The 19796-nt window shown below is 31.5% G+C and overlaps 1 protein-coding gene and 2 long non-coding RNA genes across 4 annotated transcripts; 2 read left to right on the plus strand and 1 right to left on the minus strand.

The window, feature by feature from the left end:
- Positions 1-648: 648 nt before the first annotated feature.
- LOC144556871 (defensin-like protein CAL1) lies at positions 649-18428 on the minus strand. 2 transcript variants are annotated; one of them, XM_078305358.1, is made up of 3 exons: positions 18202-18428; positions 15742-15952; positions 649-806 (listed from the first exon to the last, which is right to left on the minus strand). In XM_078305358.1, the coding sequence occupies exons 1-2, from the start codon at positions 18260-18262 to the stop codon at positions 15774-15776; spliced, it is 240 nt and encodes a 79-aa protein (XP_078161484.1). In that variant the 5' UTR covers positions 18263-18428; the 3' UTR covers positions 649-806; positions 15742-15773. The 2 variants fall into 2 exon arrangements, with proteins under 2 accessions (XP_078161484.1, XP_078161485.1); XM_078305359.1 differs by lacking the exon at positions 18202-18428 and adding an exon at positions 16026-16403.
- On the plus strand, positions 10364-11885 carry LOC144556872 (uncharacterized). Its single transcript, XR_013512509.1, has 2 exons — positions 10364-10538; positions 11332-11885. It is a non-coding gene; the product is annotated as an uncharacterized LOC144556872 (long non-coding RNA).
- LOC144556873 (uncharacterized) lies at positions 13767-15753 on the plus strand. Its single transcript, XR_013512510.1, has 3 exons — positions 13767-14398; positions 14598-14662; positions 15680-15753. It is a non-coding gene; the product is annotated as an uncharacterized LOC144556873 (long non-coding RNA).
- Positions 18429-19796: the final 1368 nt, after the last annotated feature.

A 19796-nucleotide genomic window follows, 5' to 3' on the forward strand; every position in this document is an offset into this window, starting at 1 on the left:
GGGGAGACTTGCCTACACTGTGCCTACCTCTGATCTCTTTTTTTTTTTTCTTTCAAAATATGTTTCTCTTCTCGTGTTTGTTTTTTTATAGAAAAATTACAAAAAATATATTTTGTGTTCAGAATAATTATATATGAGTGAGTCTATGGTACTATGCATATCACGGGTTGTTACCGTGCTACGGCTCTATATTCGAGTTTTCAAATCCTAACGGTCGATCCGAACCGTTTATCTTGTTCTCCATATTAATATGTGTTTGGAGACCAAATTTTACATTTTTTGAAAAAATTTTACTATTTTTTTAGATATTTAGAAAATCACTTGATCTGAAAATTCTGGACCATCCAAAAACAGTGATTTTCAATAAATCTAAAAAAATAGTAAATTTTTTTTAAAAAATGTAAAATTTGGTCTCCAAACACATATTAATATGGAGAACAAGATAAACGGTTCGGATCGACCGTTAGGATTTAAAAACTCGAATATAGAGCCGTAGCATGATAACAAATCGTAATATGCATAATACCATAGACTCACTCATTATATATTTATGCGCTACTTAAGAAATTGTCCGATCCTATTATATTTTTTTTACTCCACCCCTGTGTTTCATGGTTTTAAAGAGTGTTTCATCTCAATCAAGACTGATTATAACTTAACTTCAAACCTCATTCATAAAATACAAGCGAAATACTTGTACTATTTAAACACCACAATCACAGCATATATAATCTATAACCAAATTAAGCTAGAACACTACTCTTGCCATAGGCTTATTATCAATACCACACAACATTCAACTGTAACTTAATTCAGCAAGAAAACCTCAAGTGCTCAAAAATCAGCATCTTGATTCAGCACTCCTTCTTGCAGAAGCACTTGCTCTGTAACTTTGAGGTTTTGCACTCCCCACTTGGGAATCCCTCATTGTGGCAAACATTTGCACAGTTGTTGTCGCTGAAGCACACACCCTTGAAACTGTGACTCTGTGAAAGGCAGTTCCTCGCCTCGGCCTTCATCACTGGTCCAATTTCTGTTTAAAAGAAAGAAATTTAGAAGAAGAAAAAAAAATGTTAGAAAGAAGTTCGTAAAGAGATGCAAACCTGGAGCAGCAATGAGCAAAAGGCAGAGGAGAAGAGCAGGAACCATTTTGCGAGAATCCATTATACAAAATTTTATTTGAAGCAAGTATTTGGAATGAAGATTGAGATTGGATGATGAAATAATTGGTACCTCTATGGGGTTTTTATAGGCAGATTGAAGGAATTTAAAATTTGAACGTGTGGTAAAATTGCATTGGCTAAGGAAAATATGGGGCCATACGGTGAGTATGATAAGGGAACCCAAATAATCTTGTAAGCTACTTCAGAATTTGTATTTTTTTTTTTTTTGTAGATTCCTTTGGTTTTTTATTTGCTATCATTTTGGAAAGGCATTAAAGTCACAATTTTTTATTTTTAAAAATTAGAAAATCAAATTATAGGAAAAAGGATGGATTATTTTTTTTTTTAAATCTCATTGGAATTTTTACTGAGACCGAATCAATAGGTCCCAGTAATTTTTAGAAGTTGTAGCTGCGTGCATTTACTAAAAAAAAGAAAAATCAGAAAGTACTAGGACCAGTAGAAGCTTAGGGCCTGTTCGGCGCCTCTGGAATTGATGGGAATTTCGTCGGTTGGGATTATATGGGGCAGTAATTCCAATAAGGTGTTCGGTAGCCACAATTTGTAGCCAAAATTTCCTTTGGGATGTTCCCATCTGTCTCCAATATAGTGCAATTTTTTGAAAAATTGAACCCGCACTCAGAGTGCATTTTTTTTTTCCCAAATCACTCTCTCCTCTCCTCTGTCTTCCACCTCAGCATTTCTTGTTTATTTATCACTTCTTTTAAGACTCTCTCTCCTCTCTCTACTGCACTAACAACTCAACGGGATAGAAGTTCTATATACGAAGATTTATATCTTATTTAGTACTTTTCTTGTGGGACTATTGAATACAGACGGATCCGAACTCCCTCTCTGATCGTTTTTGGTTAATTTTGAAATATGATGCATGATGCATTCTTATTTTTAATTGATGGTTGGACATGCAACTAAATCGATTATTTTACCAAAAATATTTTTAGTTAATACTTCTTATTTAACCTCATTAAATATTTCTTATCTAATTATAAAAATATTTATATTTTATAAAAGAATAATTAATATGAATGATATGTTATTATTTAATATATTTTAGTTAATTACATTATTAATAATTTTATTTATAAACATAATTGTATAATATCAAATATTTTAGAAAGAAAAATAAGATTTCACACAACATAATTAAAAAAATATGTTTACCAAATGTTACAATTTACAATCCATTAAAATATTAAATTTACAATATATTATTGGTCTAAATAAATAGATGGTGGCACGACAGTTTTTTTCATTGTAATTTTATATTTAATTACTTTTTTTATATTAAGCTAGTTTTAACTTAATTGGTTAAAATCAATACAAACATAACGCTATACTATTCAAAAACAATAATTAAATAAAAAATCATTTATAACTAAACTAAACTAAAACAAATAAATATACATATTTTAAAATAAATAAAGATTTCTCACAATTAATCCCATGATACAAACGAACACTCATTTTCTCATATTCCCATAATTAATCCCGTGCATTCCGTACCCGTGGGTTCCCACTTTTTCAAAAGTGAATTCCTATTCCCATTCCCATTCTCATTCCGTAATTCCGTGACATCCGAACACGCCCTTAATGTACAAGTTAATGGAACCGAACTAACGGTTATTCGGTTTCATAAATTTTCTACACTGTGTGGTTGTTGGTATGAAAAGCAGTGAAATCGAATTATTAGTGTGGTTCCACTGACTTTTCCACAATAGAACCAAATCATTAATTTTGCTTTATTTATTTATAAAAGAAAATACAATCCATCTTATTTTCAATAATGATTTTACTTCTAAAAATAGAAACTTTTGTCACAGTCGTGGCAGGATTATGCGTATTTATTCGTGTCATATGCCCCTTTATTCGTGTCATCAAAAAGTAGGATAAGATCGGATCCAATGAAGACTTTTAGGGAGTTTCTTGTGTGATCTTATATATTCTTTGTAAATGGGACGGACTATACTAGAAACTAGACGGAGATAAGGGGGAGGCTATGGATGCAACAATTTCAGTATATTATTTGATTTCCTAACTTAATTGTAATGATGTTTTCCTATGAATTCATTTTACCTAAGTAAATCAAATTTTAAGTGTTGACTGTTGACCCGATCGTCTGTTTTAGCATAGATATTAAAGAAGTTATGTATATTTTACCTCAAGCTGAATTGTTATTTTGCGTGAGAGTAAAAGTGTATTTTTATTGATATTATTTTTTCAAACATTTTTGTTGACAATACCAATACATTCAAAAATAACAATTTTTATCAATGTACTCTCAACAATAGTCACTTTTTACTTTTCACGGATAGTGGCATATTCTTGTTGACTCAGATTATAATCGGATAATCTGAATCTAAAATCAAAGTTTGAGTTACTTTGTGGGATTAATGAATTCATATTTTCATTTTCAAAATTCAAACAGTCGAAATGAATCAATCAACACGATCTTCACATCAAAATATAGTTGAAAACCAAATTCTATAATTTCTGTAACTATTTAAATATTTTTTAGAACTATTAAAAAATCACTACTTCCTGATAGTCTGAAATTTTTAGACCAAATAATTTTGTATTTATTAAAAAATTATAAAGAATGCATCTCCCGGTATATCGAATGATCTATTCATGTGTAGAGAGCGGTACAGCGCAAACATGTATCCGTGCCTGTTTATTACTATTGAACAAAGAATCCATGAACCCAACATGCTGTCTGGCTGACAAAAATATATAAAATTAACATAATACTATGTTTTTTTTTGTTTAACTTAAAACCGTAGACATTGTATTACATAGGGAAAGAAAAACGTGACATGACGTGACTAAAATAGTAGATGATAATCATATCATGCGAATAATCATGTGTGGTTATACTGTGATCAAACATGACATAACTATTCGCTTGACGTGATTAATTGTGTTTAATTATTATTTTCAAGTTTAAATTAGTTCAAAGAAATAATAACAAAATGTATCAAAAAATAAAAAGTTGTTCCAAAATAGTTATAATTAAAAGTTAATGTTTAAAAAATTGGTCACATAATGTGTCACGTAATATGATACGCAAGTCACGTTACGTGATCAACACACGTAACATTACGTGACATAACTGATAACGATATTACTAATTTTCTTCTCTAATTACAGCTGAAAATTACAGTGGATTTCCAGTAGCAGATACAATACAAAACAGTTACAGAGATTAAAATATATTTGAAATATGCACCAGGTCGGCACCAAATAAAATATTTGGTTCGAGATTTCTTGTAGTGCTTGGTGACACCAAATAAGAAAAAGATCGCATATTCTACATATGATAGAAATAGCACTCATTCCTTTTTCCAAATATATTTTTAATATTTCTAACAATAAAAAGAAAAAATAATCATATATAATTACCTTTCTATGTCGGCATCAAATAAAATATTTGGCTCGAGTTTTCTCGTAGTGCTTGTTGACACCTCGCATATTCTACATAGGATTATCCGAACATCGTTGTTTTGTTTGCTGTTAATGACTGTTTGTTTTCAGAAGCAATAACAAGCATTTAATAAGATTGCTTTTGCAGATTATAATATCTCCCGGTTGAGTAAGTCTATGGTACTATGCATATTACGATTTGGCACCGTGTTACGGCTCTATATTTGAGTTTTTAAATCTTAACGGTCGATCCGAATTGTTCATCTTGTTCTCCATATTAATATGTGTTTGGAGACCAAATTTTACATTTTTTGAAATTTTTTTACTATTTTTTTAAATTTATTGAAAGTCACTGTTTTTGGATGGTCCAGAATTTTCAAATCAAGTGATTTTCTAAATATCTAAAAAAATAGTAAAAAAATTTAAAAAAAATGTAAAATTTGGTCTCCAAACACATATTAATATGGAGAATAAGATGAACGGTTCGGATGGATCATTAGAATTTGAAAACTCGAATATAGAGCTGTAGCACGGTGCCAAATCGTAATATGCATAGTACCATAGACTCACTCCTCCCGGTTCCTATTAAATAATAATTAAGGGAGGAATTTCCTATAAAAACAACACATATTTTTCAAGAGTGAGGATATGCTAATAATATGCATATTACTGAGCAACCTATGCTATGAACTTATATAGTTGTTTTTGAAGTTCAAACAGTTAATTCGAACCGCTTAATATAATCTAAATATAAAATGTACCTGCTGACCAAATTTTATAATTCTTAGAATTTTCTTCCTATTTACTATTTTTTAGATTGATGAAAAATTAATTGATCTAAAAATTATGAACTATTCAAATGTAGTGATTTTTTATCAATTTTTTTTATTTATATCCAAAAAATATCCAAATCCCGACAGTATTTTCAAAACTAAAAAATTTTTCCGGTTTCAACATCAATAACCGAAATTTTTTTTTCCGGAAACTCAATTCCAAAACTGGAATTTTTTTTTTTCCGGAAATGGGATTTTCCAATTTATTATTATTATTATTATTATTATTATTTTTTATAAACTCATTTACCGTATAAATACCCAAAAGAAATATAAAATTACGAAATTTATCCACTGTCTGATTGAAATTCGAAAAATACCCAATCCGGTTAACCAATAACCGGATTTGGGAAAAACTTCCGGTTAACCATTAACCGGTTACCCATTAACCATTCAAAATAATATATCCGGTTAATGGTTAACCGGAAAGTTGTTGGTTTTTTTTTTTTTTTAAAAACAGAAAATTTTAATTTTTTTAATTTTTTGTATTGAAATATTAGAAATGTTGAATATATTTCTTTGAAAATAGATGAAATACAATATAATTTGATTTATTATAAAGACTGCAACAAATAACCGGATCAATATTTTTCAGGCCGGATTTTTCGCGGCTGTAAGAAAAATTAATATATTTCTTTATGTATTATTGGAAAAAAATAAAAATGCTTAAATTCTGAGTTATTGATCCCGGTTCAAAAGTCACTTCTATGTAATCTAGAAAATATTATAATCCTTCTAGGGCATTTAATTTATAAAAAGTTTGTATCTATTTTTGAAAAAAATATAAACTTTAAGTTATTTAATAATTGTTATTAAAAAGAATTATCAAAATAGATACAACTTTTTATAAATTAAATGCCCTAGAAGGATTACAATATTTTCTGGATTACATAGAAGTGACTTTTGAACCGGGATCAATAACTCAGAATTTAAGCATTTTTATTTTTTTTCCAATAACACATAAAGAAATATATTAATTTTTCTTACAGCCGCGAAAAATCCGGCCTGAAAAATATTGATCGGGTTATTTGTTGCAGTCTTTCTAATAAATCAAATTATATTGTATTTCATCTATTTTCAAAGAAATATATTCAACATTTCTAATATTTCAATACAAAATTTTTTTTTTTAAAATTTCTGTTTAAAAAAAAAATAAAAACCAACAACTTTCCGGTTAACCATTAACCGGATATATTGTTTTGAATGGTTAATGGGTAACCGGTTAATGGTTAACCGGAAGTTTTTCCCAAATCCGGTTATTGGTTAACCGGATTGGGTATTTCTCGAATTTCAATCAGACAGTGGATAAATTTCGTAATTTTATATTTCTTTTGGGTATTTATAAAAAAATCGGCTCATTTACTATATATGTACATATATTATATATACATATGAGATGGGCTACGGTGAGTCATGGAGTAAAATGCGTTGGTGTTCCATGGCACTATATTTTTATTTTGAAAATCCAAACGACCGATCTGAATCACTCAACATGATCTCCATATTGAAATGTGCTTGGAGACCAAATTTTACATTTTTTGGAATTTTTTTACTATTTATTAAGCATTTTTGAAAATTGTTGATCCGATGGTCCAGAAAATTTGACTGTTTTTTACTATTTACAGCAAAATTGCAATTTTGAAAAATACTTAATAAATAGTAAACAAATTCCAAAAAATATAAAATTTAGTCTCCAAGCACATTTCAATATGGAGATCACATCTAACTGTTCGGATCGGTCGTTTGGATTTTTAAAATGAAAATATGGCATTGAGTACAAACGCGTTTTACTCCATGGCTCACCATAGCTCATCTCTATACATATATACATGTATTATATTATATATACATATACATGTATTATATTATATATACATATACATGTATTATATTATATATACATATACATGTATTATATTATATATACATATATTATAAAAAAATGAGTTTATAAAAAAAAACCCAAACGACGTTTATAAACAAAATACCGATCATTGTATGCCTACCGTTTGCTCGGAGATAATTGGATTATTTGATTATTGTCGACATATACCAGTTGCTTGGAGATAGACAAACAAACACAATAAATAGTAAATGCATTTTAAAATAATTATATGAATAATTCTTGAATAATCTCTTAGATTTTTGACTAAACAAAATACCGATCGTTGTATCTACCGTTGAACGAAAACTTAAACTAAATTTTTGATGCACTAAATGACATTTTTTTTTTGAAATTCTGATGCTTTGAATATCTGGGGGTGGCCCCCGGGTGATATTCGGATCCGTCTCGTCTCCCTCTTTCTGAAAAGTCATCATACGCGCAAATCCGACTTTTCTAGCCAAAGTTATCGTTGTTTAAAATAATTATATGAATAATTCTTGAATAATCTCTTAGACTTTTGACTAAACAAAATACCGATCGTTGTATCTATCGTTGAACGAAAACTTAAACTGAATTTTTGAGGCACTAAATGACATTTTTTTTGAAATTCTGATGCTTTGTATATCCAGAGGTGGCCCCCGGGTGATATTCGGATCCGTCTCGTCCCCCTCTTTCTGAAAAGTCATCATACGCGCAAATCCGACTTTCCTAGCCAAAGTTATGGTTGTTTAAAGTTTTTTTGAAAGCTAAACTTTGGAAATTCATAACTAACTGTAGAAAAATCCAAATAAATTGAAATTTGTGTCAATTCTGTGTATTTTTTAATACTCTATATGTTGGTGTAAACGCTTTTGCAGTTTGATCCCTATATCAATCCATACTTGCTGATTTACTAGCAAATGTCAAATTTGATGTTTTTAGTGCGTTGCACTATACCAGCGGCCTTTGCCTAGTGCTTGGCTGTTGAGTTTGGACTTGGTACCATACCAGAGGTCAGTCTAGGGTGCTATAGCACGCTATTTAGAATCTTGTTTTCATTCAATGGTAGACATACAACGATCGGTATTTTGTTTATAAACGTCATTTGGTTTTTTTTTTATAAACTCATTTTTTTATAATATATGTATATATAATATAATATATGTATATGTATATATAATATAATATATGTATATGTATATATAATATAATATATGTATATGTATATATAATATAATACATATATATATATGGAGATGAGCTACGGTGAGTTGCGAAGTAAAACACGTTTCTACTTCACGCCTTATTTTTATTTTGAAAGTCCAAACGACCGATCTGAACCGTTAGATGTGATCTCCATATTGAAATGTGGTTGGAGACCAAATTTTACATTTTTTGGAATTTTTCTACTATTTATTAAGTAATTTTAAAAACTGCTGTTTTGCTGTGAACAGTAAAAACAGTAAAAATTTCTGGACCATCGGATCAGTGATTTTCAAAATTGCTTAATAAATAGTAAAAATATTCCAAAAAAAAATGTAAAATTTGGTCTCCAAGCACATTTCAATATGGAGATCATGTTGAGTGGTTCGGATCGGTCGTTTGGATTTTCAAATCGCAAAATATGAGTGTGAAGTAAAATAGTTGCTTTACTTCGCAACTCACTGTAGCCCATCTCTATATATATGTACTAGTAATCGTGCCCGTGCATAGCAATGAGAGCAAATTATGTAGTAGAAATCATTAAGCTCCTTAATAAGGAGGAGAGATAATTTAAATCAAATTTGTAGAGAAAAATAGTTAAATACTATATTTATCTACAAGATAATACATGTTAACTCTAGTATAGTGGTAAGAATTTTGGCACCAACAGAACCCCAACTGGGTTCGAATCCCGCCTTCAGCAGAAAAAAAGAAAAAGGGTGCGCGGTGCACAGGCTCGGTCCGTAGGTGCCGTGCATGGTTCAGAGGAGCGTTCCATGGGTGCGGCGCACGGTCTACGGGAACTGGGATCATATGCGGAGCGGCACTAGGATCATATGCGGCGCGACCAGTGCATACTTAAGTGTTGAAGCTCATAATTTGAAAATTTCATCTATGTGCGATCTGGAAATTCAACGGCTGAGCATCATTCCGAAAAAAAAACAGCAAATTAGGACCCTTGTAGGATCTAGACATTAAGCTCCTTAATAAGGAGGAGGGATATATAATATATGTATATGTATATATGTAAACGAGTTTATAAAAAAAATGGGAAATTCCATTTTCGGAAAAAAAAATTCCGGTTTGGATAGTTTTGAAAATACAGTCGGACTTTGAATATTTTTTAAAATTTTATTTATTTTTTTGGATATAAATAAAAAATTGGGATTTTTTTATATATCTAAGAAGTTGTTAAATTTTTTTGAAAATTATAAAAGTTGATTTTCATACAAAAATCATATTTAATAGTTCAGATCGACTGCTTAAATATTTAAAAATAGAATATATATAATATAGGTTTATCTGTAATATCAAAGTGGAAAAACGTGTTGTGCCGTGACTAATATGTTGTGACTTTGGTCATGTACCGTGACTAAATCAATTTTTCACGTGTTGTGTTATGATCAAAATATTGAGGAGTGGTCACAACACACAAATGATTACGCCACATGAGTCACACCTGTCCAAAAAATGTGTCCGGTCACGTTTAGCTATTTTTTTTTATAATTTAGATTAATTTATTTAAGATTCACCATTTGATTAAGACCTAACAATTCTAATTACCTGCCACTCACATGACCACGTGCCGTAATCAAACCTTTCATGTAATATATTGTGTCAAATTTTCAAAAATAATCACAGTACGTAACCCAAAGTACATCATTTAACCACTACACATACCATACCGTTCGTAATAGAGCCGGCTCTGCCGTGCTAGTTTTTCCGCTCTTCGTAATATGCACTACCTTATAGTCTCATTCCTCCATAAAATAAAATAGCTGCTCCAACAAAAACTTTAATTATACGGGCTGGCCCAAGAATATTTTGTCTCGCTGACCATTGGGCCCCACTTAATGTTCTCCTCTTCGTCTGATCATCAATCAACAAGTCAAGGAAGAATCGACACTGGGCTCCTCTTCTGATTCGAGCGTTGCAACCAGTCGGTTTGTGAAATCGCTCAACGATCGGATCGTGTGCTGTCGCCTTTAGATACAATTTCCAAACCACGGCTTGCGTAGAAGGTTCTAATTTTAGGTAAGGTACTTCACAAACAATTTTGAAAAGGAGGTGCCACCCCCTCGCTCTCTCTGGATGTAATTTCTAAAGTGTCAAACAAAACTTTTGTTTCAGAGTTAAGCCTAATGAATGATTTCATTATATACCAAACTTTCTTGGTTGTGTGTTTGGGATGTATGGTTTGAATAATTTAGCTTACATATCATGTGTTAATTTGTATCTAGCTAAGGTTTTTGCAAAAACAACATCTGTCATGATTCTAAAAAAAAAGTTGCTTGTGTTATTTTTTTCTTCTTATTATGCAAGTTGGTAGTATCATATAGGAACAAGATAAAAGGATAAGGAGAAAAAATGAATTAAAAAGAGAAGAATGTGATGTAGAGGAAGAAGTCACTATAGTTGTCCCAAATTTGAGGTTAAAATGTTTTGAGGTTTGTTGGGACTTTTATGAATTCAGAGAAAAACAGTCATTTGTATATTAAGCTATTTCTTAATACCAGATTATTGCTAGTGACATTGTGACTCCGGTTAAGTTTCATTTCTAGCCTACCCCAACTTGTTTGGGACTAAAAACTTGGTTATTGTTGTACCAGATTGTTGCCAGCATCAATGTATCAGTGTTTATCGTTCTTACCTTATTTTTTTATGCTTCCTAATATTTACAAAACGGGGTCTTTTGTTCAAGAAAGTTCACTTCATTGCATACACAACCTTAATTTCATTTCTTTTAAAATCTTCCAAAGAAGTTTTTTTTTTTCCTTGTAAATATGTAGGTCAAGAAAGATGAGCTAACTGTGCATCACTAAACCAGAAAAATTGCCAGAGGATGGCTGAAACAAAAAGGTATCTACCTCTTTGGATGCTTAAACAAAAAACAGAAACTAAGGCAACTGGATCTGATGCAAACCAAATCAAAGAAAAACATGTAAAAAGAATAAATAAGAAAAGGGGGCCTGAAGAGAAATCTGAGGACCAAAATGAAGAAGAACCTGTAAAAAGAAAACAAAGAAGAAAGACATCAAATAAATATCCCGATGAATTTGATGAAGCAGAGGTGGCACCGCAAAGGTGTTAGACAAGACAAAGGCATAGCAGATCTATGAGAAAAGATGAAACATAAATTAGAGAAGATAAAAAAGAAAGCGCAAAAGGTTTTGAAAGAAAAAGGGCTCAAAAGAAAAAAATAGTTATTAGTGATGATGAGACAGATTTGGCCGTTGATGATCTTGTCAGCATAGCTGAAGAGGTAATTTCATACATTTTTTTAACAAGAATCTGATGGTTGGACCAGTTAATAATTTCTCAAAATGGTCAGGGTTTCTTTGTTGAGGGGTTTCTCTGAATATAAAATTGGCACTTTGGTATGAGTATATATTTTGACTGGTATTCATATTGTAGATTTGATTGCTTGAAGCAAGGTCAGACACAAATGCTGGACTCTTATTGTATTAGAGGATTTAATTTTAAGTTTTATTTTTCTGTTGAGTTGTTAGGAATCAACACCCAATAATTTATTTCCTTTGCAAATGGTACCAAGCACCAACATTTCTCATTTTTGCAGATATTTGCTAATGGCATGCAGTTTGGTTAGTTTTATGAGAACATTATTTTGTCAGTAAATATTCACATTTCACAGGTTTTCCGTAGTGATTTTTTCTTCAAAATAGATTGAAGTAATTCCCCACCAAGCTGATTTAAGTCTCCTGTTACATGCGCATGCTTTTTTGTTTCTTGTTATTTGCAAGTACATTATAATGCTAATGTGTGTAGTCTGCACAAAAAAAATATTCAGGGAATCAAGTTTAATTACAACGGTTTAGTTTTGTAATTGTTGCAGTATCTAATTGCTGATAAAGAACACTGCCACTGCAATCAGCAAGAATGATCCTTCAAAAAATGCTTCAAAACCCGTGCCAGGTCCCAAACTAACCAAAGGATTACTCAAATGCTTGACATCTAAACCTCGTACCGATTCAAGTGATTATACGCTAAGCGAGAAAAAAAATTTAATAGAGGATACAAATATTCCATCAACTGGTAATTCGGCTCAGGATATGTTGGATAAAAAGAAAGAAGAAAAGAAAATCTACCCTTGAAAAAACCAGTGCCTCTAATGGTCTCACTAGAACCTTGACCGTAGGCAAAACTGAATTACATCCAACCTAAAAACCCATCAAAACAAGAACAAAAGCATCATCTGCCATGCAACTTAACAGGTACTATAATATTCAAGCAAAAACCAAGACATAGTAAGATATTGTGCCAGTAACAAGGGTAAACCCCTTTTATTACAAAGTTCAAGCATGACAGGAGCAAATAAAGCCTAACAGACATCCAAACTCATTGCTTCAGGCAACCATTAAGACAGGTTCCACTGGTACATGATCAAGTGGAGGCATCTTAAGCAGAGGCAAAGGAGAGAGGGACTGTATTGGTACCATATCAAAATCTTCTGGAATCCACTCATTGATGAACTGCCTGATATTCCTTTGTTTGTATCATGTCCAATAGTCCAACAAGGAATAGATTAGTAGAAGTAAATTTCTAATCGAAGGAAGAGGTGCATTATCAAAACAAAGAGAATTTCTTGTTCTCCAAACACACCAACAAATTGCACTAATTACCATTAACAAGGCCTGTCTTTTATGACTATTCAAAGACAGTGCTAATTGTAGGATGTTTTATAAAGATGTCTAATCACCATAAAATTTTCTGAATTTACCCATCTAAAACCAAATTTGAGCAGTATAAGGGCATTTTAGAAAAAAGGTGCAAGGCTGATTCCATGGTACAGTGACAAAAGAGACATGTGGTATCTCCTTGTCAATGTTTGACAGTGAGAACATCTTTTGTAAGAATTTTATTTTTGAACAATAACCACATAAAGGTTTTTATTTTCAAAGGTATTGGTACCACCCACTACACATCAGCACACGGAATGGTGACACCCCTAAAAGAAAGAAAGTTATATAAGGAAGCAGTAGTAAAATGCAGTTTAACATCCCATTTTCACTGAGGTAAGTTAGAGGAGTCAGTGAAAGTATAAGAAGAAATGACATGAGTGATATCCATCCATTATGACAAGAGAATGTCATGCAAGTTTCTCCTGAAAATGACCAATTCTCCATTTGATTCAATAGCATGTTTAACAGTAATAGAGGGGTTAGAACATAGGTCAAGGATTTGAGGGTATGTTATCAACAAAGGGCAAACATAATGTCAAGTATTAAGCCAAAATCTTGTTGGATCTATTTTTGGATCCACTACTGAATAAATCACCACCCGTTAAAGAACCTTTAATTTAATTAGTTGAAGAAGTTTGTAATTTCTCTTTAGTCGAAACTAATGAGAAAGCGGTGTACAGAGAATAGAATAAACTGACGGAGGAAAGGGAAACACTGGTGAAGAAAAAAAGTAGCTTGAAGGATAAGGTGGCGATGTTTCTCAGTTGAGGCGTATGTATGAGATAGAGATAGTGATTTTACTTTTCTCTTCGTTTACAATTGCATTTTGTCGATTTTTTATTTAGAAATAAAAAAAAATCTTCGAGAGAAAGGGATTGATTGTTTATTCTTCGAAAAATAGGAGGGACTGCACTATTGGTAAATGATGCGATTCCTTCAAGACAGTTTTCATCAAATTTGTGATCAAGATTAGTTTCCGGGCAAATATGTGGCCAGGATGGAATTTAAAGTCTAAAAAAACACTAGAAAAATTTGCACCTTGTGGAACCGTATGTGGTGTTATCTATTTTTCAAAAAAAAAGACAATCATTCTCTTTCTCAAAGAATTAAATTTTTAATTTTTAAATAAGAAAAATCCATTTTGTCTACCATGTTTCGCAGAGAGACCACAGGTTGACATGACTCACATTTCTTGTAAGCTGAAATTTTAATTACTATTGGAGTATATGTTGATATGATAAAGCAATTAATTTTGTCTACTGTACCATTTCATCAGGCCTGTGGACCATTATTGCTGAACTTTTTTCAATGAATATTTGTTTGCTTGTACCATAAGAATCTTTTGTTTTGGGGATCCACTGACCCTGCTCCTTTTGTTTGTTTTGGGTCTTAGTACAATCAGCACTTGTATGAATCAACACAATGTCAGTCTGAACAGGATTGTCAACAAAAATAAAGGTTAGTATATTTTTTTACATTTTTTATTTGATTTGTCTCTGTTAGGCTTCAATTTAAGAAATAATGGAACATAAGTTTCAGAAAATTAAAGGAGGTTAACTACGTCATTTTCATTAATCTTCTCTCTTATCAAATATCCAACTGTATAAAATTAATTAAAAACTTTCCTTTTCCTTCCCTCTATTCTCCATCCAAATAAGGTGCTAAGGAAACCGTTTCCGTTTTCCTGCTTTTATTTTTATTTTTGGTCCCTTCATCTTCATCTTAATGATGTTTGATTGTAGAGTAAAAGAGGATCAAATGACTTGCTCCATATTACTCCACATATTTTATATCTTGTTTGGTAATTTAACTCACGACTTACATTAATTTGCAGAGAACTAAGGTGTTGGAAACGAACATCTGCATATGACAGTGGATCCTACAGGTAGAGTAAGTGTAGAGTAAATTAATTCATCTAGAGAGGTGGAGTAATTAACTCCAGATTAACTCATCTCGTACTCCATCTTACTTCTTTTATTTTACTCCTCATTTAACTACTTAAGTATAGAGTAAGAGATTTATTCCACCTCTTACTCCACATTCCACAACCAAACATAGCCATTTTGAATTCATTAATTATGCACTAAGCTTTATATTATAAGCAATTCCTGTCAGGTACCGATTTGTAGCACTACGGTGTTTCACTCTGCTACTTGGGCCCACAGGAGACACTTGCCCGTCGCTTATCCAAAAAATGTTTTTCTTCTCGTGTTTGTTTTTTCTTAGAAAAAATTACAAAAATATATCATATATTTAGAATAATTATATAGGTATGCCCTTCCTATTCTATTTTTCTTACTCCATCCATGTGTTTCATGGTTTAAAACAGTGTTTCATTTCGTTCAAGATACTGATTATAACTTAATTTCAAACCACATTCATGAAATACAAGGGAAATACTTCTACTAATTAAACACCAAAATCACAGCATATATAATCTAACCAAATTAAGCTTGAACACTACTCTTGCCATAGGCTTATTATCAATCCAACACAGCAGTCGAGGCCAAAACTAACTAGCCAGAACAACCTAACACAACCACAAGTGCTCACAAATCAGCAACTTGATTCAGCAAGCCTTCTTGCAGAAGCACTTGCTCTGTAACCTTGTGGTTTTGCACTCCCCAGCCGGGAAACCCTCATTGCGGCAAACATTTGCGCAGTTGTTGTTGCTGAAGCACGCACCCTTGAACATGTGACTCTGCGAAAGGCAGTGCCTCGCCTCAGCCTTCATCACCGGTCCAATTTCTGTTAATAAGAAAAAGAAATTTACAAGAAGTTGTAACAAGAGCACAAGAGAAAGTTGTAAAGAGCAGCAAACCTGTAGCAGCAATGAGCAGAAGGGAGAGGAGAAGAGCAGGAAATATTTTGCGAGAATCCATTAAACAAAAGTTGGGAAAGGCTTGGAGTTTAATTTTATGTGGAATGAAGATTGAGACTGGATGGTGAAATAATTGGTAGCTCTATGGGGTTTTTATAGGCAGATTGGAGTAATTTAAAATTTGAACGTGTGGTTAAAATTGTATTGGCTAGGTAGATATGGAGCCATATGCTGAATATGATTCAGAGGGAACCCAAATAATATTGTAAGCTAGTTCATAACTTGTAGTTTTTTTTTTTTTGTGGATTCCTTTGCTTTTTATTTGCTATCATTTTGGGAAGACATTAAAGCCACAATTTTTTATTTTTTGAAATTAGAAAATAAATTATCAAGAAAAAGATTGATTATCTTTTTTATTGGGTATCTCAGTCTCAGTGGTTTTCGGAAGTTGCAGCATGTCTTGATCACAAAAAAAAACAAAAAAAAAACTAGAACTAATTATTTATTTGGTCTCAATAGAAGCAGCGAATTTATGTATAAATTAATTTATATTTGAGTTAGAAATTAATGAAATTGAAATAATCCAGTTTCATTGCTTTTCCACATCGTGTGATCATTGGCAGAAAACTCGGGACTGAGTAAGTAGTTCGGTCTCATTTATATATATATAAAGAACAACCCATTGCCATATTATTTTTTTAAAATTCTAAAAATAAATATTTTCAAACAGTCGTGGGTACTGGCCTACCGGGCAGAATCATTAATGTAAGATCACGGGTGCATATCCGCATTTATTCATGCCATAAAAAAATATGACATCATTTTCACATTCTATCCGTCAGATCTATCTGACGCAAATTGGATTGGATATAAATATAATCATGATATCCCAGGAGTTCTAATTATGTGGGTGTTAAGCTCCTTAACACTTCTTAACCTTCCTCCAGACTCTTTAGAATTGTGATTCGTCCAAATAACATCCTCTTAGTGGATAAATTCTTAATAGAGGAGGGTTCAAATAAACCCAAATGCACTATATCTTTCAAATTTTTTTTCTCCGTTTTCAAAGTCCGAATAGTCAATCCGAACCGTTAGATGCGATCTATATATTAAGATGTGCTTGGAGACCAAATTTTACATTTTTTGAATTTTTTTTTTTTTACTATTTATTAAGCCACTTTGAAAATCGCTGATTTTACATTTTCTGGACCATTGGATCAGCGATTTTCAAAGTGGCTTAATAAATAGTAAAAAAATTCCAAAAAAAATGTAAAATTTGGTCTCCAAGTACATCTTAATATATAGATCGCATCTAACGGTTCGGATTGACTATTCGGACTTTGAAAACGAAGAAAAAAGATAAGGTGCATTTGGGTACACAAAAATTTGGGTGCATTTGAACCCTCCTCTTCTTAATATTATTTCTCTTGAATTAAGCTTTCTTAAGACTTTCTTGCCTCTTTAGAGTTATTTTTCTTAATCCGACTCTACTTAAAATTTAATCTCACGCATGAGCCTTAACCTCTATGATTTGATTTTATTCTTTGTTTATTCATCTCAGTGTCATTTTATCACTACAAAATAATTAATATTGATGTAATTGTTAAAGTAATCGGATGCTATGAATACTAATTTTATTATTCTCAGTATCATTTATCAATTTAATAGATACTAGCATCAATATACCTTTTGTTGTAATTTAATTAATGTTAATATATTTATATACATCATCATTTTAGATATTTCAGGACAGATGTTTAAACTGATTTTCATCTAAAATTTTTAAACAGTAAATTAAATTTACAACATTGATTTAATATAAAATAAAAACTTTAAAGATAGATACCACTAGTGGCGGAGCCACCATTGCTTGGGGTTAGACATCTGCTCTATTCTGGATTTTGATTCTCTTTTTTTAAACTCATATTGTATTGGGTTGTTGGTTTGTCGCCCCACTTCGAAAATTTTATTGCCCTGTCCTGTGAAGTCCAAATTTTCTTACACATTATGCAAGTTGTAGTTTTTGAATTTGTACTTTAATATTTTGAAGAAATTTGAATTGTTAATATTTTTTGTCTACTCTTGATTCAAATCCTGACTACGCCACTGAATATGACATTTGTAAAATTTTAAAAATCAGTATAATCAGGAGAGGAAGTTGTAAAGAGAAGCAAACCTGTAGCAGCAATGAGAAGAAGGCAGAGGAGAAGAGCAGGAAACATTTTGCGAGAATCCATTATACAAAAATGGGAAAGGCTTGGAGTTTAAAATTGTAAATGGAGCAAGTATTTGGAATGCAGATTGAGATTGGATGATGAATAATTTGTACCTCTATGGGGTTTTTATAGGCAGATTGGAGCTCTCATGTGGTTTTCAGAGAGTAATTTAAAATTTGAACTTCTGTGGTAAAATTGTATTGGCTAGGCATGGGGGCATGTGGCCAGGGGCTGAATATGCAGCATAGGACCCAAATAATCTTGTAAGGTAGTGAGCAGCATCATTAATGTATGATCACGGGTGCACAGTGAAGGAAATTAATACCGGTTCCGTAACTCTTGGTAGCTACTACTAAGTTTTCAAAAAAAAAATACCGGTTCCGTAACGGTACAATACGGATATACTACGGTACGTCACGTTATGCGTATTGATTACGTGACGTGAATTATATGTTGCGTGACGTGTATTATTTTTCGTAAATGATACATTACGACACATCATGTAAACTAATTCATGTAAACTGATCTGGTCATGTTACGTAACTAATTTTTCCAATATTAGTTCTTTATATTAATTCTTTTTTAGCATTTATTTTAAATATTTCTATGGACTAAAGTCAAATCTGAAAAAAAATAATTAAATATAACTAGTCATGTCACGGTTGATTAATGTTTTGCACCAATTTAATCATGTTACATTATGTAAAAAAATTTAATCGCATGACATGACATGACCAAGTTAAAATGTGTTAATCATATCACATTACGTTATGTTTTTTCTTCACTCACTAAAGAATAAAGATGCATAACCACATGTAACTGAAGGTGCATAACCACATGTATTGAAGTCATCAAAAGAGTGAGGTTTTGGTGATATTTATATCACAGCAGGGGCAGACCCACATGTAACCAGGAGGACCAGTCGTTCTCTTCTGGATTTTGAATTTTAGTGAAGATTTATCGGTTTCAACCGACTTTGTTTCATCTGAAAAAAAATTTGCCTCCCTCTGAATTTTTTATTTGTAATTCGGGTAAAATTTAAGGTTAAAATTAAAGTAAATTTCTTAAATTATGATTAGTAATTAGAATGATAAGTTAGAGCATCAATTAAAGCATTGAAAAATATATATTAAAATATTATATTTTTTTATCGAGTACCCAATTAGTTAATGGATTTAAACTGATTAGTTATTTACTTATTTAAACTCAATTCACTATTGACAAAAATTCTGAATTCACCCCTATATCACAGATCGGTTCATAATATAAATTTATATTATTGTTTTTAAAATTCAAACAGTCAAATCGAACCATTTCACCATGATCTTCATAAAAAAAATATATTTGAAGACCAAGTTGTAAAACTTTTGAAACTTCTTAATATTTTTTTAGACTAATTGAAATGATTGCTTTTGAAGTGCCCATAATTTTTATATCAAGTGTTTTTTTACCTATCTAAAAGATAATAAATAAATTCTTCAAAAATTGCCAAATCTCCGAGCACTTCGAAAATCATCTAGAGCGGTACGTACGGCCCAACATGTATATATAGGTG

This window comes from Carex rostrata, chromosome 7 (assembly GCF_964058835.1).
Source record: "Carex rostrata chromosome 7, lpCarRost1.2, whole genome shotgun sequence".
Lineage (NCBI taxonomy): Eukaryota > Viridiplantae > Streptophyta > Magnoliopsida > Poales > Cyperaceae > Carex > Carex rostrata.

Bases quoted from the DNA above. Each gene is read 5' to 3' on its own strand.
- LOC144556871 (XM_078305358.1), bottom strand. From the start codon at position 18,262: ATGGATTCTCGCAAAATGTTTCCTGCTCTTCTCCTCTGCCTTCTTCTC. The intron at 15,953-18,201 runs GTTTGCTTCTCT...TCTTATTAACAG, and splicing joins TCTTCTCATTGCTGCTACAG to AAATTGGACCGGTGATGAAG.